This window comes from Pristis pectinata, chromosome 21, assembly GCF_009764475.1.
Source record: "Pristis pectinata isolate sPriPec2 chromosome 21, sPriPec2.1.pri, whole genome shotgun sequence".
NCBI lineage: Eukaryota > Metazoa > Chordata > Chondrichthyes > Rhinopristiformes > Pristidae > Pristis > Pristis pectinata.
The window spans coordinates 2433099-2457163 of NC_067425.1; the positions used below are offsets into that span (position 1 = coordinate 2433099).

Genomic DNA, 24065 nt, shown 5'->3' on the forward strand with positions numbered 1-24065 from the left:
CCCAGCGCATCACGGACACCAGCCTCTCCTCCTTGGACTCTGTCAATACCTCTCGTTGTCTTGGTGTAGCAGCCAGCATAATCAAAGACCCCACCCACCCGGGACATTCCCTCCTCTTCCATCAGGCAGAAGATACAGGAGCCTGAGGGCACGGACTCCCAGGCTCAGGGACAGCTTCTACCCTACTGTGATGAGACCAGTGAACAGTTCTCTTATACGATGAGATGGACTATGATCTCACGATCTACCTTGCTGTGACCTCGCACCTTATTGCACTGCACTTTCTCTGTAGCTGTGACACTTTACTCTGTACTGTTATTGTTTTTACCTGTACTACCTCAATGCACTCTGTACTAACCCAATGTAACTGCACTGTGTAATGAATTGATCTGTACGATCGGTTTGCATGACAAGTTTTTCACTGGACCTCGGTACAAGTGAATAATAAATCAATACTTCCCATCTATTAGCCCAGCACTCATCCATTAACCAGCTGGAGATCACCCACTCCCTGTTGCATTGCTGTTGTGGGATCATATTGGCTACAAATTGCCTCCAATGTTTACACTCAGGTACTTACTTGGCCCCAAGTAAACTGGGACATACCAAAATTCTGGGGCATGCATTTTCCAAAGAATAGCTCCACAAGTGGACAAGAGAGGGCAACGGAGGCAGAGGCTAAAACAGGCTCCAATATATCATGGCTTTTGATCAAAGGGGATAAATCTAAATATCAGTTTCCCTCCACTTTTAATTACCCTTCTCAGTGCAACCGTTTGAGAGAATGAATCAACAAGGGCTGAAAAGGGTTAAAGCAGTGATGGGTGATAAAAATCAGTGCTGCCAGCAATGATCATCATACCTGGGGCAAAAACACATGGAAGCCATTCCCTAGGCTCCATACAGAGGAACTATTCTTGCTGGGACTGGGGATTCAGAGGGGCTCAGGTTTAAAACTGGAGCAGTCCACTACTGCCCAGAGTACTTGGGACATTCCCAGAGGTTGTGGATGCTGGGAGTCTGGCTGGGCTTTGAGGAGACTGATTTTATTGGCAGTTTTATCAAGGAAGGTGGAGGCACTTTGTGATCAGAATGAATGAAGAGGCTGTAAACCATATGGGCTGGATACACGGCCAGTTATCCCAGGACCCCAGCTGATAGCACCTGGTTGTGGTGTCAGTCCCAGGGATGGGACTCACTCCAGCTCTTACACACATTTAATTCCAGCAAGTGAGGTGATGCATTTTAGGAAGTCAGACAGGATTAGGACAGATATATAAATGGCAGGACACTAAAGAATGATGACCTGAGAGACCTTGAGGTTCAAGTCCACAGTTCCCTGAAAGTGGCAACACCGGTAGCCAGGGTGAAGGTGGCGTACGGCATACTTGCCTTCATCATCTGGGGCACAGAATACAAAAGTCAGAATGTTATGCTGCAACTTTACCAAGCACTGGTTACCAAAGACTGCTAATCCATTGTGCTCTGCACGCGTGGGTTTGTATCCCATCCTCCTCGATAACTTTATGGACAGGCACGGTAGTGTAGCGGTTAGCGTAACGCTATTACAGCGCCAGCGACCCGGGTTCTATTCCAGTCACTGTCTGTAAGGAGTTTATATGTTCTCCCCGTGTCTGTGTGGGTTTCCTCAGGGTGCTCCAGTTTCCTCCCACATTCCAAAGACGTACGGGTTAGGAAGTTGTGGGCATGCTATGTTGGCACCAGAAGCATGGTGACACTTGCAGGCTGCCCCCAGAACACACTACACAAAAGAGGTGTACACGCTACACTGTGTGTTTCGATGTACATGTGGCTAATAAATATCTCTTATCTTAGGCTGCACTTGGAGCATTGAATGCAGTTCTGCTCACCACAGTATCGGGAGGATGTGGTTACACTGGAGAGGGTGCAGAGCAGATTCAACAGGATGTTGCCTGGATTGGAGGACTTTAGATACGAGTAGAGATTAGATGGGCTTGTTATCCCTGGAGCGGAAGTGGCTGAGGAGAGACCTGATAGGGGTATGTAAAATTACAAGAGTCACAGATACAGTAATCAGAATCTTTTTACCAAATATAAGAGGGCACAGATTTGAGAGGAAGCAGTTTTAAAGGGGATCTGAGGGGTAAGTTCCCACACACACAGTGGCTGATATCTGGAACTCACTGCCAGAGGAGGCAGTGGAATCAGGTACAGTCACTTTGTTTAAGAGGCATTTAAACAAACAGGCAAGGCATAAAAGGGAATCTTGGTCAGCATGGACCAGTTGGGCCAAAGGGCCTGCTTCCCTGCTGAATAAGATTTATTAGTCACATGCACATCGAAACATACTGAAATGTATCTTTTGCATAGAGTGTTCTGGGGGCAGCCCGCAAGTGTCGCCACGCTTCTGGCACCAACATAGCACGCCCACAACTTCCTAACCCGTACGTCTTTGGAGTGTGGGAGGAAACCCACACAGACACAGGGAGAACGTATAAACTCCTTAGAGACAGCGGCAGGAATCGAACCTGGGTCACTGGTGCTGTAATAGCGTTACGCGAACCGCTGCACTACCGTGCCTGCCCCTATGACTATGGGATTAGTGTAGATGGGCAGAAGGGTCAGTATGGCATGGTGGGCCGAAGTGCCTGTGTGCACTGTACAGCTCTCTATGACACCCCCACACACCCCCCAAAGGAGAGAGTCCAGACAGTTAGTGCTATTGGACATTTTTATTTATTGCATGAGAGAAACAATTAAAAAAATAAGTGATGCTTTGTTCAAGAAACGAAAAACCAGAACTGGCTACAGTACGACAGAGGAAGGTGTTGATTCAGGGAGGCAGAGAATGTGACAGACCTCATGAATTAAGCACTCAAAGTAAACCGGGGTGTGTGGGGGACGAGGGGGGAGCGACGTTACAGAATCTCAGCCCTGAGGTAAGCTCCTTGGGTCTGGCCACAGCTTTATGTGCCAAGACAGCCACATCCCCAGCACGTAAAGGTCCTCAATACAAGGCAAATGCCTCTGATGTGCCCAACCACCCTTTCAGCAGCAGGGGCCGAACCTCTGGAGAGGTCAAAGCCTGTTCCCATGGCTCTCACCAAACCCCACTCCAAACCAACAACATCCTGTGATGGCCCCACTTCGTGTTCCTCCTTCCCATCCCCCCCAACCCTCCCCCACAAACTAGTTCCTAATGGAGGTACCTGCGCTTTTGGAAAACATGGAATGCAGCACTGCTCCAGAGGGGGCAACTCAGGAGCATTTTATTGCACTTAAGACAACCAAATAAATTAATGATACATCAATAAATTAACAATGTTAATAGATCACCTCACATGAACAGAAGTGGGAATCAGAAGAGCACATCATGGCCAGGCGGTGAGACGGTGTAGATTGGTCACCACCTTAAAACCACAGTCAGTCAGTGTTTGGATCAGACACACAGTATATCGATAATAACAGGTACAGCACAGCAAACCCTAACACTCAATGTATTCTGCATGGGATAAAATTTAGTGCTTTCTTTTGTTTTAAATTCCTCTGTCTGCTCCCAACAATCAATTTCTTCTAGAAACATCTGAAGATTTGTTAAAAATCATCCTGTGAATGGAGGGGTGAGGGGGAGGGGGTTTACTCAGAGGCAGGACGTCCCTCGCTGGCTGGAGTGTTGGAGCCTCAGGCGCGGTAACAGCTTCAACAGAAAGAAAGCTCAGAATCAACGCAGGTTTACAGGTCTCTCCTCTCCCAACCCACCCATGGGTGCCGACTCCTCCCTCGGACCAACACTCCCCACCTCCACCAGCCCTGGGACAGCTCCCTGCCCCACGGACCAACACCCCCACCCCTCCCTGCCCCACGGACCAATACTCCCCACCCCAGGGACCAACACCCCCACCCCACCCTATCCTAGAGGCCCTCCCTACCCCAGGCACCGACTCCTTGCCAAGGTACAGGAGCAGAGGATGCTCCCTTCCTTCAGCAGCACAGAACCGAGGGATATTCTCACCCCAGCCTATATCTCCCCCCACCTCCCTCGACGCCCTTGCGGGGGTGCGGATGACACAAGAGACCGATAATGTTGTGTCCACATTCCAGAGTACAACACATGCCCGCGTTCAGTGCCTCTCATACCTCGACAGGTAGCTCCCATTTCCCAACCCCACTGGTCTCCCATTCCCACTCCATCGCCTCAGCCCCAGCTGCAGATTCACCCCTCACCCAGATGTCAGTCAGCACTCTGACCCCCTCTCCAGTGGGACCGTGAGTACGTCCCTCCGTGCACTGGGGAAATTACATCTGTGACCCAAGGTCACACTCGCCACGTTCCACGCAGCAGAGCCATAGCCAAATGCCACACTCTCCTCGCTGGCCATGGAAGCAGGAACAGACCACACGTTGCTCCCTGACCCCTATCCTTGCCGTCACCAGGAACACTTTTGCCACCCTGTAGTAACCCAGTGCCGTTAACCATACACTCGACTGACACGCTGGCAGTCTCCCTCCCTACAGCTTATCCAAGACACTGCTGCCCACGTCCCTGCCCACACCAAGTCCTCCCAGCCAGCCCCTGTACTCACTGATCCACATTCACTCCAACTCAACAATGCCTTGATTGTCGAACTCAGACCCTGTACTTCAACAGACCCCCCCACCACCCCCGATGGATCAACTCCTCTCTCAGGCCTCCACACTCCTTCAGTTCCGGCCTCCCACACATCCTTGCATTTAATTGCTCTACCACGAGCATCTGTGCCCAGAATATCCAGTCACCTACATCACCAACAGCCTGTCCTGGTCAAATCACATAGAAACCATGGCCAAGAGAGCTCACCGACGCCTCTACTTCCTCAGGAGGCTAAAGAAATTCGGTTTCTCCCCTTTGACTCTCACCAACTTTTACCGATGCACCATAGAAAGCATCCTATCTGGATGTATCACGGCTTGGTACAGCAACTGCTCTGCGCAGGACCGCAAGAAGCTGCAGAGTTGTGGACACAGCCCAGCGCATCACAGACACCAGCCTCCTCTCCTTGGACTCTGTCTTCACCTCTCGTCGTCTTGGTGAGGCAGCCAGCATAATCAAAGACCCCACCCACCCAGGACATTCTCTCTTCTCTCCTCTTCCATCGGGTAGAAGATACAGAAGCCTGAGGGCACGTCCCACCAGGCTCAAGGACAGCTTCTACCCCACTGTGATAAGACCATTGAACGGTTCCCTTATACAATGAGATGGACTCTGACCTCACGATCTACCTCGTTGTGACCTTGCACCTTATTGCACTGCACTTTTTCTGTAGCTATGACACTTTACTCTGTACTGTTACTGTTTTTACCTGTACTACATCAATGCACTTTGTACTAACTCAATGTAACTGCACTGTGTAATGAATTGACCTGTACGATCGGTTTGAAACACAAGCTTTTCACTGTACCTCGGTACAAGTGACAATAATAAACCAATACCTTCCTCTGGGATTCCCTCCTCCTGCAACCCAGCTTGCACTGGTGCTATGGTTTAAAAACCTACAGCGCAATACAGGCCCTTCGGCCCATAAAGTTGTATTGAACATGTCCCTACCTTAGAAATTACTAGGCTTACCCATAGCCCTTATTTTTCTAAGCTCCATGTACCGATCCAAAAGTCTCTTAAAAGACCCTTTCGCAGCCCATTCCATGCACTCACCACTCTGAGTAAAAAAACTGATCCCTGACATCTCCTCCGTACCTACTCCCCAGCACCTTAAACCTGTGTCCTCTTGTGGCAACCATTTCAGCCCTGGGAAGAAGCCTCTGACCATCCACTCGATCTTGGATCCTGTGCAGTGACACTGCTGTGAACCCTGTGGGACCCTTCACTCCACCAGTGATAAACACACACAGGCTGTTGTTAGATACAGGTTTGATGGCGTGCAGGCGTCACAGACACAGACAGACTGCTGTTCACAGGCGGTGCTGTACTTACTGCATAGAGAGTCCGGGACTAGTCATCAGTGGCAGTCAGTCCTCTCACGGGACCATTCAATATCATCTGGGGAGGAGGCAGCAAGTCAGTACACATGTCCCTGCAAAACCCAACACACGTCGGCACTGCGAATCCCCACCCCCACCCCCACCCCACGGCCCCCATCGCCTCCAACCCCTGGACCAACATCAACCCCACCTCCCAGAACCATCCCCAGGTCACAGGCCCCCACATCTCCCCCCCTCCCCCCCCATCTAACTCAAGCATCCCTCCCCCATCCACCTACTCTGGTTCATGGGAGCAGTGACTTGAGCATCACCCCTGAAGGCAGTCCCACCACACATGACCTCTCAGCCAGGGTTTGGCACAGGATGGGCACGGGCTGTATGTGGAGCTGAGGGGCAGTGGGACTGGAATAACATACCAGTCAGAAGACCAGGTGTACTGACCACCTGCTGATGCCGGGGCCTGGTCACTGTGACCGTCGACTGGACGGCGCCAGGGTCTGGTCACCGTGCCGGAGATCCCCCCCACCGGTGTGGGTGCCCACGCGCGCTGAGCCCACACACACCCAGTGTGCTGGAACACTCTGGAAGCCTGCAGATGGAGACCCTGTTAACCTGGGCGGTGCTCTCGATTTGGGGGCGGACAGGTTGCACGCTAGGGGCGGTGCTCAGGATGCGCCCCACGGCCCAGTCTGACCCACCTCTTCCAGCTCCTTCTTGGTCTCCTCCTCCATGCGGCGGATGTCGTCCATGGTCAGCTCGATCCACCGATCCATCCAACAGAACAGCTGCCGGTGGAAGATTGTGAACAATCGCCTTTCCTGCTGCTCTCGCACAAAGACAACAACCGTTAGCCACACGGTGTTCACAGAGAAAGGCAGGCACGATGCCAGCCACAACACTGGAGCTCAGGCTGTAGGCTCCAGCACAGAACAACCGCCACGTCACCTCCCCAAATTGATTTTCATTCCAATCTCGAGTTTTGTTGGAGGAAACAGCAATCTAAAGGCAGCTGTGTTACATTACACAGTGAACGACAGGCCCCTGGAGGGTGTTGTAGAACAGACAGACTGAGGGATACGTCCATAGTTCCCTGAAGGTGGTGACACAGGTAGACAGGGTGGTGAAGCTGCGTTTGGCACGCTGGCCTTCGCTGGTCGGGGCAGTGAGACAGGAGTTGTGATGTCCCGTTTACACAAGCTGTTGGTGAGACCACAATTAGAGTACTGTGCGCAGTTCCGGTTGACGACTTATGGGAAGGGTGTTAAGTTGGGAAGGGGGCAGAATAGATTCACAAGGACATTGGCGAGACTGGAGGGCGAGTTATATAAGGAGAGACTGGACGGGCTGGGACTGTTTTCCCTAGAGCGGAGGTGGCTGAGGGGTGACCTTACAGAGGTTTATAAAATCATGAGGGGCATGGATAAAGGTGGATGGTTGCAGTCTTTTTCATAGGGGAGGGGAGTTCAAACTAGAGGGAATGAGTTTAAGGTGGGAGTAATTTTTAGGGGACCTGAGGGGCAACCTTTTCCACAAAGGGTGGTGGGTATATGGAACGAGCTGCCTGAGTGTTTAAAAAGGAATTTAGACAGATTCACAGGTAGGAAAGGTTTAGAGGGACACGGGCCAAACGTAGGTAAACAGGTCTAGCTCAGAAAAGCAACTTGGTCAGCGTGGACAAGTTAGGCTGAAGGACCCGTTTCCATGCTGTATAACACTAAATCTACATAAATGGGGACACTTCAAAGCCAATGACTGGAGGTGGAGCACTCGGTGGCCACAGGAGGTTGCACAATGCACAACACATCTCCCAGGTACATCCCCTCCCCTCCCCACCCACTTAGCAACTCCCCATCAGTTCCCAACCACACTCCTGTCCGTCCCTGCCCAGTGGCCCTGGCTCAGACACACTCGCTCACCTTCTGGATGAAGCTTTCCACTTTATTCTGAAGGCCCCACCACTTGAACTTCACAGTCACCAGCTTGTATGCACACATGTGTGGCCAATCTCTTCTCTTTGGCAGGTTTTTCTGCAGGGGAACAGAGAGCAGTGAGTGTCCAGTGACCCCCGAGGGGATGGAGGAGACGGCAAGGTTAACGTTTACTCCCCACCCTGACTGCCTGAGGAGATGGAGGCAAAAACAAGAGGCGGCAGATGCTGGAATCTGGAACATTAAGGAACACACTGGAAGGATTCAGCAGGTCAGACGGCATCTGTGGAGGCAAACGGTGCAAGCTGACGTTTCCAGTGCAGACCCTCCATCAGGACCGAGGACGGGTTGCCAGTATGTAACGGTCCGAGGGCAGGGGGTGCATTGGGACAGAGTGGAGGTGACTGCTGGAACCAGGATGGGGTAGAGTTGGCATCTTGAAACACTGGGGGTTTGGTACAACAATAGTATTAAAGGGTAGATAAACACAGAGGGATTTATTCTGTATCTGGCCTGTGATGGGCAGCTCTCTCCCCCCATGTTTGACCACATGCACTACATTTCATGACTCATTGGTACTGGTTTCAAACAACTCCAATTATTCATCAAGGGATCGAGCAGTCACACAGTCTGTACCTTCCAATTAGCATCCAGGAGGCCACGACCCGTCTTGACTGATTTGAATATTGCTGGATCCTCCTCTGGTTTGTAATCCTGGAATGGAGAAAGGGAGGCCGTTAAGCTGGAGAGTTGTCCCAAGGGGGAGCATCTGGTCCACTGAGTCTGCATTGGCTGAGTTGTTGGAAAACACTAACCAGTACTCTGTGCTCACAGCCTGAGCCTCAATACCCAGCCTGTAGCTGTGGTGTGTCCGTCCGTGTGTCATGTATCTGGTCCAGTTGAGCTTCAGGTCAAGGACATGGAAGGTGGTGAACACAGCCGGGAGTGCGCCATGCTGAACGGTCCATGAACACTACCTCGTTACTCCTTTTTTTGCACTATTTATTTTGTAATTTATAGTAATTTTATGTCTTTGCACTGTACTGCTGCCGCAGAACAACTAATTTCACGTCATAAGACTGTGATAATAATCCTGATTCTGATTTTAAATGTCAAGGGTGTGGTTAAACTCTCTCGTGGGAGATGTTCATTGCTTAGCTCCTTTGATGCAACTATTGTTTGCCGCGTATCAGCCCCTGCCTGCCGCAAGAACCTCAGCCCTCTCACATCAGACAAGTTTCCAGCATCAGTGCTGCACCCCACAAGTCCAAGACCCAGCCTACCACGGCTACTACAGCCTACCCGCCAATGGGAGCTGCTGCAAGGAAGCCCTCTACCAACAGAGTGCGCCAGTACCACAGGAGCCAGTGCTCTCCCCACCACCGATAGCAAGGAACCCATCAGTGCCATCTGTTGGCAGGAAACATGCAATCAGTAGCAATTTAAAACATCTGCGGCAAAATCCACCTGTTCCAGAAATCTCTCCGTTGGCAGTGCCAGGCAGTGAGTGAAACACTCACCCAGGTCAGCAGGCGACCCAGAGTGACCCTCCCGAGCTGAGGGAGTGCTGCACTGCTAAAGGTGTGGGCATTGGATCAAGTTCCTGTGTGCCCTCTCAGGTGGGAGTATTTCAACGAGCAGGGGACTGATAATTACTTTGAGACTGACATTCCCAATTACCAAACCTTCCACCTACAGACCCCCCTTTCTGTGTCACTGCCCTTGCTCCTGCTCATGGGCTGCTGTGGTGACGCGAGGAAATGCAGCCGCCCACTTGCACAGAGCAAGCTCCCTCAACCAGTAACATGCTGAGCTGGCAGTCTACTGTAACCCCGTCGAGAAGTAAATGTTGAACGGCAGAATATTTATCTCATCATTTGTGGGAGATTGTTGTGCCTCAACTATGCTGCGTTTGCAATGTTCAAACAGTGGCAAAGTGCTTCAGGTGTCCTGCAGCTGTGAACGTACTGGAGAAATGTTCCAGTTCATTGTCAAGGGCAGACATACCCAGGGTCTAATTGCCATGAAAATTAGCAGCACAGTACACTACAAATGTGACAAACAAATTTCATAAACTTAACAAATTATTCACAACTTAAACACAAGGACATTAGGGCAAGTTGAGGGAAATATAGTCCGAGGTAGAATTAGGGTTTTTCAGGTGAGTTCAAAAACCTGTAGCAGTGTGATCCTCTCCTTCTGTGCCCCAGCTCCAGGACCTGGCTGTGGGTCCCGGGTTAGCGCTTCCCTGCCTGAACAGGCTGACTTACAGACCTCAGAACTTCCAGTGTGCCAACTAGCACTGGGAACGGCAGCTCGGAGGCAGGGCTGGACAAAATCCACACACACCAAGACACCAGCCAATGCAGATGTTTGACTGACTCCTACTGCTCGAATGCAACGCAAGTGTTGACCCAAAAGGTTGTGGGAGTGAAAATGCCCAAGGATAGAGTTAACCAAAGCTGACGTTGACCTTGACCTCTCTGTAACGCACCAACAGATCAACACTTGCCAGAATGGTGTGCCTTGGTTAGCAGTCAAAACACTGACTTCGGGCAAAGTGTTGCTTTCAGTGGGCCTGGCTGGGTTACGGGAAAAAAGAGCCGGCTTTGGTGCAAGGCTTCCTCAGCAGAGGAGTGACACTGCAGCACAGTGCTGGAGTGTGGGAGAGGGGCTGAAGCAATATGGGGTGTGGTCCACTGGGAACCCCACATGCTGGGGGAGAGGGATACCCAACAATGCACCCAAGATTATTTAGCACCACAAAGGCAGAAGTAGGAATTTGAAGACCTAAAGGACAACAATGGAGCCAGAGACACCTCCTCTCCAAATGCAGCAGCATTTCAACAGGCATTGCTTCAGATTCCAGAAGGAACTTGCAGTGAATGAAATACAACAATTTCAGACAATGACGAGCTTTACCCTTCACAGGGGAATGAGCTTCCATCTCCCCCCGGCTCCTTCACAGGAGGAGACCCACAAGCTCCTGTGCGACCAACTCACCCGAGCATGGATCTGGTCCCGGTCTGCGATGTCTATATGAACTACTTCAACGTTTTTCCATGTGTTGGGTTCCAGGCAGTGTACCTATCAGGGGTGGAGGGCAAACTGGTTATCTGGGCAAGTCCAAGCACTTCACACAAAGAAAAAGACCTTTACAAAAACAGAACTGACAAGTCAGCATGCAATCTGATAGCTGTGGCTGTACAACACCGGGGTATGGTACCGGTGGGGACGGGTCCGTCGCTGTACAACACCGGGGTACGGTACCGGTCCGTCGCTGTACAACACCGGGGTACAGATCATTCTATGAGTACATCGAGGGAGTACAAAAGAAAAGCAGGATACAGGGCTACGTTACAGGGGAAGTACAGTGCCAGTAGATGGGTGCCAGTTTGTGACTCACGTTTTCTGCGTTGCCCAGGTCAGGTTTGTGCCAGGTTTCAATTTTGAGCAGGAAATCATCCTTCATGTATTCATTCTGTCAGAGTCCAAAAGGGTTGTGGTTGGAATGTCATCACTTTTACAATTACAAGCTGCCTACCAAACCAAGAAATTCTTTTCTGAATATGGTAGAAGATTGGATGTAGTGAACCTGCCATCTCAACTCCTCCCCAACACCAGGGCCGAACATCCCGCCACCTTTCCTGGAACCTACTCGGCCTGCCAAGGGTGCAGTTTCAGAACTGCCCACGGCCCATTCAGATCTCTGAGGTGGCTGTTTTGTGTGAAACCACACGGTGAGGTGGGTGGGGGCCTTGGCTGGGCCCAATCCCACCTTACCCATCAGCAGCTGGGCTGGTGGACTGGGACCTGGGGTGGTTTGGAATTGCGAAGGGTGGAGAGCTGGGACCATTCAGCTCTCTTTTCTCAGCTGATCGATGCAGTAAACCCCCCACACCCAAGCTCCCAATCTCATCTTCCAAACCCGCAGATTTAAAGGAACCCCTCTCAGCTCTCACGCCGAATCCACTCGGAGGTAGCTCCTATTTTAGGGCAACAGCTGGAAAGAACAGAGACACAAGAGACCGAGGAAGGGCTTTGACCCGAAACACTGACGATTGCCAACCCTCCCACAGATGCTGCTCGACCTGCTGACTTCCACCAGCAGATTGTTTCTTTCAAGCTGCAACAACATCTCCTTGTGTGGAGGTGCAGACTGAAGTTAGGTCTCACCCAATGAAGGTTTGCTTCCTTTCCCCACCATAATCAACTCCTCTCCACCTCCTCAACCGAACCATCACCCACCATTGGTGAAACATTGCCGTAACAACCCATCAATCAAACAGAGTCTCGCTCCTTCAGTCCCCGACCCCAGTACCGTCACAACTGATTATGGGACAAACACTCACCGTGATAACTGGAGTCAATGGAAGAGCAACATAGGAGAGAAAAGAAAGAGGAGTTAGGCACTGCAACAGCAGAAGGAATCACACAGAACATGGCTCCAGGACAAGCGCACTGCCTGACCCATTAACCAGCAGCGTGGATCGCAGACACACCACACTGTGTTGTAGCACACAGATCTTGCTCCTTATTTTTAATTTGTCAGTACAGAAATGACCTTGGCAGGTCTGCAGACATCCCTGGTATTATCCTGTCATTAGGGATGAAGTCCTGAGAGTAGCAGCATCTTCTCTTCTCTGAAGGAGCTGTTTTTAAGAATAATCTGTCAGCTTTCAAGGTTATTTTTTGGTTGTCTGAGGTCCTGAATTCAATTTCATAATTCCTTTGATAGGACTGAAACTCTAAACCACTGTCATTGGATCGTTAGTATAACCTTTGGAAATTACCTGAAGTACTGGTATTTTATCAAAGGATAAATGAAGACAGATTGGACAGCTCCCACCTCACTTTAGCAAGGTCACGGTAGACTCTCCCCGAGCCTTTGTTCACGTCTGAACAGTGCTGGAACATTGATTTGGATTCGGATTCAGTGCCTCTCCCTCCTGCTGAGGCAGTGACAGAATGCTGCAGCAGGCAGGCTTAGCTCAGCTTGTACAGACCTTGGGAACTGTTCCACTGGGACTGAGTGCAAAATTCCAATGGGCAAGGTCATAAGGCTTTACAAAGTCCCCAGGTGATTGGGAAGTGACAGGGAGGAGGGCAGTGTTACGGAGAGCCAAAACTCATTTGCCTGTTTAAGGGATGCCAGCACTAAGGGTATAGGTTACACAGCTCATCGCTGCTGGTGGGTTCCAGTGCAGCTGGCTCCCTTTTCCATACATTACAGCTTCTGCTTTGAAAGTCTGGAAGTCATTCTGATTGCAGTGAAATGAGAGAGGGCACCTTCATATTTTAAAGTGTCTTTCACACATTTAAAATCGTGATCATTTTCATTTATGTGCAGACTTAATGAAATATTTACATTGTTCTGAAGTGACCCAGTGCGTAGTTTAAGCATGCTGCAGGGATCCAGTATCACCTCAGTATCATAGCAATGTCACACCACCAGCGCAGGAGCAAGGCTGATAAATTAAAGAGGAGTAACCAGCCTGCAGGGCTGGGATCTTTGTTACTGCTGCCCTAGCTGCAGTGTATTATACTTCGGAGAGTAGGCAAGGGGAGATTACACTTGTTGTCTTTTGAACAAATACCTCATTTAATATGAGCAGCCTCAGCTCAGGATATTGTGTGGCAGTTCCAGTCATTTGCTTTCATCTGCAAGCAGCATACTTAAGGGGGCCGATTTCTGCAAGGAAACGAAAGGGCAGCTTGGAACGACACACAGCCGAGACTGGGATACTGTCAAAGGGTTGGCCGCGGGTTAAAAAAGAACGCGGATGCCACCTGTTTATCAGAACTCCGTGACCCAGAGGCATTGCACGGTGACATCCTGCAGTCTCAGGTGTAATATGGATCTCAGTCAACTGCAGAGGTGGAAGGGAGGCTACCCAGGACCAGGACCACTCTGGCCACAGTGTAATATCTGATTAGATGGCACATGGCTGGAACTGCAGATGGCACATGGATAGCACGTGGTCCTGCTGTTGAAACACTCACCTGCGCCTTCATCGACTCCAACCCTGTATTCCTGACCTGCATCCACCACAACCTTGCGTCATCCAAAACTCTGCTGACCACGTCCCACACTCACCAGGAACCATCACCCATGCACTCCGACCCAGACCAGCTCCCAGTTACAAAAGATCTCAAAATTTGCACCCAATTTCTCCCCATAGCATCACCACTGTATTCTGTGACCTCCACCACCCAGCCTTGCGAACCTGTTTCCTGCAACCTCCAGTTCTGGTTGTCAGCACTGATATTCAACTGCATTACTGCGAGAGTCCAGCACCATCAAAATCCCACGGCCCAGATACACAAATTCTATGGCCATAAATGCGGGTCAGAGGCAGAGTCTCCTGCAGTGAGTAACTCAGCTAAACACCCCAAAACTTTTCCACAATCTAGAAGGTACACATCAAGGGTATTGTAGCGGAATACTCTCCACTTGCTTTGATGAGAGACGTTGCAACAATGCCCAAGCTTGGGATACGCAGGACAAAGCAGCCTGCTTGACCAACACTCCATCCACCATGCTAAACATTCACCCCCTCCACCACTGCTACAGTGTGACAGCAGCGCGTCACCCACAAAACGTACTGCTGTTATACGTCTGGGCTACTCCAACTGCACCTCCCAAACCAGTAACATCTACTGCATGGGAGCACCACCACCTTCTGGTTCCCCTCTAAGGTACGCAACATCCCGATTTGGAAATACATTGCCATTCTTTCACTGTCACAGGGTCTAGATCCTGGAATCCCTCCCCAACAGCACTGCGGGAGCACCTTTGGCACAGCACTGCAGCAGTTCAAAGCAGTGGCTCACTGGTGTTTCTCAAGGTACAACTGGGAAAGGGCAATAAATGCCCATCTTCCAACCATGCCCAGATCCCAAAAGTAAAATCAAAATTCTTCAAACGTACCACTTTGCCCAAACTTTATTTATCTCCCCTAACACCAAATGCTCACTCAAACAGTGGGGTCCTCTTGCTGCAATGCAACTGAGGTGGTTGGTTGGGTACAAGGGCAGTTAAGGGTCTAATCTGGCTGGCGTATCAGTTTAAGGTGATCACAAAGTTTCTCATTCTGGGTGATCACCCCAGCGAGGCTGCCGAGATATATTCTCCTATTGATTATTTTGTCAAACTGCTTGCTTGGTAATCACTCCTGTTCAATCTCTTGGGATGTTCTGGCACTTTGAAGGTACAAATTGTTGCAGCTTACAATGATTAAACTCAGTCTACTTACTCAAGCAATCAGGTGATCCACGGGTGTGAAGCAGGAGTCGGAATTGGCAACCTGTGAAAGTATCTTGCTTTGGGGAAAGCCAAAAATAACACCACCAGCTGCCAGCACTGATTCCTTCACAGGGTTTGGCCGTCAGCGGTAAGGCAGCATTTATTGTCACCGACTCGTTGCTCTGAGAATTGGGGGTCCCATCATTTCCAAACCTACAGAAAACCTGCTGGTCTGACAAATCTGGTTACAGCACCTCGAGTGGTGGCAGGGACTTGTTGCACTGCTGGCTGCCTCAGTACTACTGGTGGCGTTGACTGGGCACACAGCAGTTAAGAACTGGGTTGGCAGATTAGGGTGGTTGAAATAAGTTTCTTACACTGGATGATTTTTCCTTTAATGACTTTCCAGATTTATCTGTTGGTTTTATTTGCTATTTAGTGAAATTAAATAGTTTTGAGGTGAAGCACAAAAGCCCTGGGAGAACCAGAGGGCAGGAACGCTGTTAACAGCCAAACCTTTTCACGAGACTTCTTGAGGCACTGACTATACTAACTGCACTTTCAGCTGAGTCAACATAAAAGTGAAGGTCAACAATGAGATTAGTTTATAGTAAGATAAATCAATTTGCTTTCCATTTGTAAGTTTTGGGAAGCACACAATTGTTATTCACACAATTTAAGAACATGGGTAATTTTCTAACACAGACCCCCCCCTCTTCCACCCACTCTCTGCCCCAGGCCCCCAACACCTTCACGGACAACCCCACTTCAATGCTCAGGCCGTTTCACTCACCAGTTCTGCAGTACGGATATGCATTCCACGCCTTCTCGTGTACATTCAGCGCTCCCTCAGGAGCTAATATCTGCACAAACTTCGGCACCTTGCTGAAAGAACAACATGGTTTTACTGTCTTGCAAGTCACGTCAAGTCTGATGTCAGCAAGCTCCTCACAAAGGCTGAGGAGCACCGAGACATGATCATGGAATCACTTCAGATATGGTTGGACCACAGGTGTTTTTCTAGCTGATGATATTTATGTGGGTTCATGTTTGTCACCTGATAGATATTGTAGAATCCAGTAACCAGGACTTCTAAAGGATACGCTGCTGTTCCCATCCAATGAGAGTCAGACTGTGCATCAGAAGGTGAAATCACACCAGCATCATACGGAACATCAGAACCGAACGTCCCGACACGGCACCCACTTCTCATCCTAACCACGGCAGGCTCCAGGATCCTCCACAGGCATTCAACCAAATACTATCCTCTTGTTTTATTTCACTCAACAACTCAGTTAGTTATTGCAGTAATTGTGTCTGGTTGCTCCATTACAGGAGGGACGTGGAGGCTTTGGAGAGGGTGCAGAAGAGGTTCACCAGGATGGTGTCTGGATTAGAGGGTATGAGCTAGAAGGAGGGGTTGGACAAACTTGGGTTGTTTTCTCTGGAGTGTCAGAGGTCGAGGGGAGACCTGATAGAGGTTTATAAGACTATTATAAGGCTGTTAGATGGACACATGAAAATGTAGGGAATGGAGGGAAATGGATCACATGCAGGCAGAAGAGTTAGATTAATTCGATATCGTGTTCGGTGCAGACACCGTGGACCGAGAGGCCTGTTCCTGTGCTGTACCGGTCTATGTTATGTACACATGAGCTGCACTTCTCCTGAACGTAGTGAGTGCTTTGGGTTTCTAGAGGCACAGCAAGGTTCCATTTCCCTGCACATTTCCTCCAACCAGTGACCTCCACAACGTGGCCCTGCGGGCAGGCATTGTGTAGCTCTGTGACGGGAAGCAAATGTGCTGACCTGACGAGGGGCAGGACACTGGGCTCATCTACACTTCCCCAAGACAGTTCGGCCAAGACTGGCGAGCAGGAAAGTGATTCCTCAGCCCACACTCAGGACAGCAAAAGAGAATAGTAGTTCCCCAACTTAGAGCATCGCCAGAAATTCATGCACGTTTGTAACAGAATGTCTGTGCCATTGATTCCAATGATGCTTGTAAGACAGCGAGGCTGGGGGTCACAGACTGAAGCACACAGATACTACCTGAACAAGTGAGAAAGGCACTGAGAAGTGTTGAAAGGGAGATGAAGCACATTGGGAAGGTGTGAGGGGAGCACAGACCTGCTAGGTCGAACGGGCCATACCTGTAAACAGGGAGGTTCCCAATTAAGTTTCTGGGGAAGCCTCAGTACCAATTGAGCAGCACAGCTACCAGAGCTTCTGCCTCACAGCTCCAGCAACCCGATCTCCGGTGCCGTCTGTGTGGAGCTTGCACGTTCTCAGTGTCTGTGTGGGTTTCCTCACCTCCCAAAGACTTGCTGGTTGGTAGGTTAATTGGCCACTGTAAATTGTCCCCAGTGTGTGGGTGAGGGGTAGAATCTTGGGGGGGGGGGGGGGGGGTGGAGTTGATGGGAGTGTGGGGACAATAAAAAAATGGACGTAGGATCAGAATCAATGGATGGCTGATGATCAGCATGGACTTGGTGGGCCAAAGGGCCTCTTTAAATGCTGTATCTTTCTACGACTTTGACCAAATGAGCTATTGATCTTGCAGGTCATGTGCCCATGGGCTGGAGCTCTGCAATCACAGCTGGTTTAGGTTCACACTGCAGGACACTGGGAAAGAGCTGCTTTTAGTTGGACAAGTCAACTGAGGTCCCAAAGTTCAGGATAATCAACGATCCCCGGTAACCAACTGGAAGAACAGGTGTTCTTTTGTTATTTCAGGCAGAGAGAGCAATGTAAAACAATTCATGCTAAACTTGCACTTGCTGATATTACTATCAATGTATTCCAGGATAAACCCACTGGGAGATATGCAAGGCCTGGAGACATGACGAGGTTCTATGCAGACACATCATACGTCTACAAAGGATGAGTGGTTCAGGAAACCCAGAGACCAAGCAAGGTCTGTCTTCCTAAAAAAAAACAGCCTGCCAAGAGCCTCTTGGCTGCAAGAATGACATTACTTAAGCGGCAAGCTTCTACATTGGGCCAGAGGTCAAATGTGCAGCAACTTGTCCTGTTAAACGTGGATGATGGCCAACAGAAAGGGGTCATGGTCACAGCATCTCAGCTCTGCCACCGGGGGATTTACAGCTGATCAGGAAGACTCTTTCAGGAAACCACATCCTGCCAGCACTGCACATCAGATGCCCAGATATACTCACAGCAGCAAGGATTCCTGCAGCTACTGAGCTCAGACTAGATGAATTTTCACTTTGTGAAGCATTTCACACAAGTGCTTTTCTTAGAAAGGCAGACAGACTTGCATTACTATAACAACATATACGACTTTAGGAAGTCCCAGAGCACTTCACAGGCAACGAAGTACTTTAGAAGTGTATTCCCTTGTCAGGTTGGAAATGTAGCAGCCAGGTCATGCTTAGCACACTCTGCAGTCCACTGCAGTTGGCTGGATCTGTTTTTATGACGTATAGGTTTCTGTTCTCAATTCTCTGGAGTGGCAATTGAACCCTAAGCCTTTGAGAAACAGATGTACCTGCACATAAAGGCCCAATCATCCACATTCAAAGACAGACCTCCTGATAGTAGCAAGTAATCTTGCTGACTGATCTCTAAGCTGTGTATTACTGAACCAGGTCTAATATGAGGCAGCTTTGTTGTACATGGTACTGATCGATGGATACCTATGCTTATAAATGACATAAGGAAGTCATTCAGTCTATCTAGTCCATGCTAGCAACCCGAATACTTCTACTCCCCCTTCTCTGTATCCCTGCACCTCATCCTCTCTCACACATGCCCATCAACTCCCAATTGATTATTTTAGCCTTTAGCCTACACTAGGGAAACTAACTAGCCAATTAACCAACCAGCACATCTTTGGGAGGTGGGAGGAACACAGGGAATAACCACATGGTCACAGGGAATAACCACATTATCACAGGGATAACATGCAAACTCCACACAGACAGCACCCAAGGTCAGGATTGATCCTGGCTCCCGGGGACAGAGATGGTGCTACCACATCACTTATTCAGATTATTTAAGAGGATGCCAAGGGTTTTGAAGACAGATCCCACCTGCAAGTCATCCTCTCCTGCACTAGCCCCACGAATTCACCTCCATACTTTTACTGTCTGAGCTACAAAACAGATGCTGATGAATTCAATGATGAACCCTCTTCACCCAGAGGTGAGAATGTGGGCACCCCTCCCACAGGCAGAACCCGAGGTAAATAACATCCCCCCCAACCCCCCAATCAGTAGCTTGGCATTTAAAGGGGAACTGGTTCAAGACCACCACCACCAGGTTCAAGAACAGTTACTTCCCTTTAACCATTCGGTTCTTGAACCAACCGGCACAACCCTAATCACTACTTTAGCAACACTGACCACTTTGATCACTTTGCACTAACATGGACTTTTGTCTTTATTGTTCTAATTAGAGCACAGCACAGAAACAGGTCCTTCAGCCCATCTAGTCCATGCCGGCCTAGTTTTCTGCCTAGTCCCATCTACCTGCACCTGGACCATAGCCCTTCATACTTCTCTCATCCATGTACTTATCCAAACTTATCTTAAAACGTTACAGTTGAACCCACATCCACCACTTCTGCTGACAGCTTGTTCCACACTCACACTACCCTCTGCATGAAGTAGTTCCCCCCTCAAATATTTCACCTTTCACCCTAAACCTATGACCTCTAGTTCTAGTCTCACCCAAGCCAAGGGGGAAAAGCCTGCATGCGTTCGCCCTATCCATGCCCCTCAATTTTATATACTTCTCTAACATCTCCCCTCACTCTCCTGCGCTCCAGGGAATAAAGTCCTAACCTATTCAACCTATCCCTGTAACTCAGGTCCTCAAGTCCCTGAATTGTGTTCTTCCTTGTAAAAAAAATTGTACAATTTGTTTAATTTATGTTGTTCTTGTGAGTGCTGCTTATCTGATGCTGTGCCTGTGATGCTGCTGCAGGTAAGTTTTCATTGCACCTGTGCACACATGGACTTGTGCAGATGACAATAGCCTCTAGTTTGGAAAAACACGATACAGAAAGGAATTGGAGGTTGCAATGGGAAGAGGTGGAGTGAGATAGAAGGCTGGTGTAGAGCAGAAAATTTGGCCAGGTTGTTTCTGTGTCCCATGTTCAATAAGTAAATGGAATGAATTTGAGCTTCTGAGAGCATGGGAGGTTAACTGTTTGAATCATCCAGTAATACAGGAGGTCACCGGCAAGTAGCAAAATAACCAAATTAATTCATAAAATCCTGTTATTTAAAACAATTTTCTTCACCTTGACTGAGCTCTCAAGGAAAAACATGCATCTGTGGAATCTGTTGTGTAGATGGGAACAGCCAGTTTCACGCAGCAGTCTGCTTTGGGACAGGGCTTCCACATGCATCTACTATTTCACAATACACCAATCAAGCATGGTGCAGTCCACCAAACTTCATTGATATCTAAATTGAGGGGTAAACTTAAAACAATCTGAAAGCTACAGCATGCAGCAGGTGGTACTGCTGCCTCATGGTTCCAGGGACCCTGGTTCAATCGTGACCTTGGGTGCTGTCTGTGTGAAGTTTGCACGTTCTCCGTGACTGCTTGGGTTCCCCCAGGGTGCTCCCATTTCCTCCCACATCCCAATGGGTTGGTTAATTGGCTGCTTTAAATTGTCCAGGGGTAGGTAGGAAAAGCATCAGGGGAGAAGTTGATGAGTATGGAGGTGATAGGGAGGTAAGAGAAATGGATTGACAGGATTGCTCTGAGAGCAAGCATAGACTTAATGGGATGAATGGCCTCCTGCAGTGTCATAACGAAGTACGAAAAAAGTCACGTCTTTTGACCCGTTGTAACCCATGCTCCTCCCTACACACATTGCCTTCAGGGGTATCTTCTCACGGATACTCATGTAAGCAGCCAAAATGTTAAAAGTATGTGACTCAAACAAACTTTCTGACCCAAATTCTTCCAACCTTTGATAAAAAGCTTTGATCAAGCATCACTTTTCCACTCTAACGAATCCCTCTAACCACATCAATAGCTAATTCCCAAAGTTACATATTAATCGTTGACTGATTTACACAGCACTTGGTATTTGGAGGTAAACTGCAGCTTACTCTCAACACCATCCTGTTTGCGTTGGAAACTCGATCCAAATACAAAGTTCACCCGCTAATCTTCAGCTGCCCACAATAATAACCCAAGTATTTGTTTGTGTATTCCCACCCAATATCTCCCAACAACAGCACCCTCCCACCTACACCAAGAACCTAAAGAGCACTATCTGCCCACGGACACATGGCACCAGCCTTAGGCATGACCCAGATTCAGTAGACCAACACTGAAAGTGAAAGAACTAAATTACAAGGAAGGTTTCAAGAAGCTGGCCTGCAAGCCTTCCATTTTAGTGCAAGGATGGGCAATTGCACTGAGGTTTTTAAAATGCTCAAAGGCTTTGATTGGGTGGACAGAAAATCATCTATTTCGTCTGTTGGGAAGAGTCTGGAGTAAGTGGAGTAGGGAGGAGCCTTTAAGTTGGTTCGGGGTTTCACACAGGCCAGTGGAAGTGAAATAAGATGATAAAAATAATATTATTACTATCTTATCTTAGAACAGAACAGTACAGCACAATCCAGGCCCTTCAGCCCACAATGTTGTGCTGACCTTTAAACCTCACCTAAGACTATCTAACCCCTTCCTCCCACATATCCCTCTATCTAGTAATCTCTTGAATTTGACCAATGTACCTGCCTCCACCACCGCCCCAGGCAGCGCATTCCATGCCACCCCTCCTCCTCTTCTCCTCCCTCTCTATCCCTTTTAAAACACAAATCCAGGAATATTTAGTATCTATTCCTGCCCTGGTGACAGCCAAGTCTCTGCAAGAGCCACAATGTCATAGTTCCATGTATTTATCCAAATTTTCTTACAACATAGAAGACCATTCAGCTGTTCAAGTATACGCTGGATCATGTAACAATTCCAGTCGATCCCATTCCTGATAACCTACAGTCTCTCATTCACATTAACACCCTCCTGACTGTCTTACCACCCACCTATCCTGGAACAATTCAGTGACCAACTAGGGACAAAACGGCAGCACTAAAGATCAGAATCAAACTCAGGTCACTGGGTCTGAGAGGCAGCAGCTCTACCAGCTGTGCCACTGAGCCACCTACATTCTCGTTTCCAAGGTCTGTGGATGCTGGGCATCAGATAAAAATTTCAGGATTGGATTGAACATCCTTTGTTCGGTAAGGGCACCTGACTAACAAAGTGGTGGAACTATGTAATGGGTTGGAACTGCTTCTTCTTGTTCCCAAGTTCTAATGGTCCACTTCGGATTTGTACAACTCCACTTGTACCATGTGATTGGACACTTGACCCAGGTTAGTCACAGATCAGCCACTGTAAGATATCCCAGCCACCGAATCCTCACCTCCACTCCCCCTTGAATTTTACTGGATTTCTGAAATCCGCAGCTGTGCATCACCGCTTCAAATCAGCACGTTCTCCTGAACTTGCCGTGCTACATGGAGCATCTTGCCCAGTGACACTGCTCTGGCAGCTGAACTGGGGAAGCTGCTCAGATACCAAGTGGCAAGTCTGCTCTGACCCTGCCTCAAGATCAGACCCTCGACACAGCTGTAGTCTGGTAGGTGCTCGAGTGCCCTCCTTACCGCTGGAGGTGGTAGATCTTGTGTGTATACTGTCCTTTCTCGCCATCTTTCTCGTATGGTTCATTTTTTAACACTTCAACTCCTTCGCCGCCGCCAGTCTCGTTCTTACTTGCCTCTGCCACAGAGAACAGCTGCCCCACCTGGTACTGCAGGGTCGAACACAAAGGGGAAAACAAACATTAATTTAAACACTTTTTGAAGTCACTGTTTTCATTGAAAATTTCTGTGCCCTTCACTGACAGCACCTCATGAAAGTATTCATAGGTCTACAGACTACTCAACCGGACCTCAATGTCTTGCTTTGCGTTAGAAATGGAACTTCAGCTACACCCCTTTGGGATGTCCTAAGCCAACAGTAATTTATGGTCACGGAAGCATTTTTAAAATGCAGTCAGCATCATGATGCAGGAAGCACCACAGCCAACATACAGACAGCAAAGCCCCACGTCCAGCAACAAGGTCCCCATTTTTGTGATACCAGTGGAGAAATAAATTGGTTACGGCACTGAATTCCATTTGTGTGAATGGTGCAGCAGAATTATCCTTTTCACCAGACTGGGCTGAACATCTCATCCAAACGACTGCATCTCCAGCAGTGCAGCACTGCCCCAGCCTGGATTATGCATTTAACAGTGGATGAGGCTTGATCGAAGGTGAGGGGCTGGGGTGCCGGAGCTGATATTGGCCGGAGAGGAGTTGTTTTACACTACTGAATGAGCTTCCCCAAGGACTCAGCAGGCAACCTTGTTCCCCACGCACGTTATCATCCTGCATACCAACACTCTCTTATGCTTCCTGCCGACACTCTCGCCTTGCCCACATCCATTTCCAGACTCTGCAATCTCTTCACAGCTCATTTTCACACCCAGATTTGGGCAGTTAAACTTGCATTACAATCTGTCCTTTCATCTGATTCTAATACAGATTGCAAATAGATAGGGGCACCTTAGTCTGTTAAGCTAAAAGTGATGCCTTTAGTCATTCTCTCCCTTAACCAGTCCACTACCCCAGCCAATGTATTACCCTCAAACCTTAGCCCACGTGTAATATATTCTGAAAATGCTTGTGTACTGTGCAAGTTCAGCGGGCAAGCTCCTGAAACAGTCCCACAGCAAGAACAATGAGGGAAAACTGAGTTTTTAAAAAAGAAAACAGCAGCTGGTTGGAGGAGCGAAATGCACGGCGGGGAGGTAAAAGAGGAAGATTCCATTACAATGTTCAAAAGGGAGCTGCATAAGTATTTGAAAGAACTTACAGGAGCAGAGCATGGGCAGTGAG

The 24065-nt window shown here is 48.9% G+C and overlaps 1 protein-coding gene across 1 annotated transcript in view; it reads right to left on the reverse strand.

Moving 5' to 3' along the window:
- Positions 1–2699: 2699 nt before the first annotated feature.
- Positions 2700–24065, reverse strand: part of LOC127581275 (phosphatidylinositol transfer protein alpha isoform-like) — a 58985-nt gene continuing 37619 nt past the window's right edge. Inside the window, exons 3-12 of the mRNA XM_052035495.1 lie at positions 22788–22933; positions 15926–16017; positions 12239–12246; positions 11293–11367; positions 10890–10973; positions 8523–8600; positions 7875–7985; positions 6657–6779; positions 5951–6016; positions 2700–3679 (exon numbers count right to left, since the gene is read on the reverse strand). Of these exons, the coding sequence (XP_051891455.1) occupies positions 5969–6016; positions 6657–6779; positions 7875–7985; positions 8523–8600; positions 10890–10973; positions 11293–11367; positions 12239–12246; positions 15926–16017; positions 22788–22933 (765 nt within the window). The 3' untranslated portion in view covers positions 2700–3679; positions 5951–5968. The remainder of the gene's footprint in view (positions 3680–5950; positions 6017–6656; positions 6780–7874; positions 7986–8522; positions 8601–10889; positions 10974–11292; positions 11368–12238; positions 12247–15925; positions 16018–22787; positions 22934–24065) is intronic.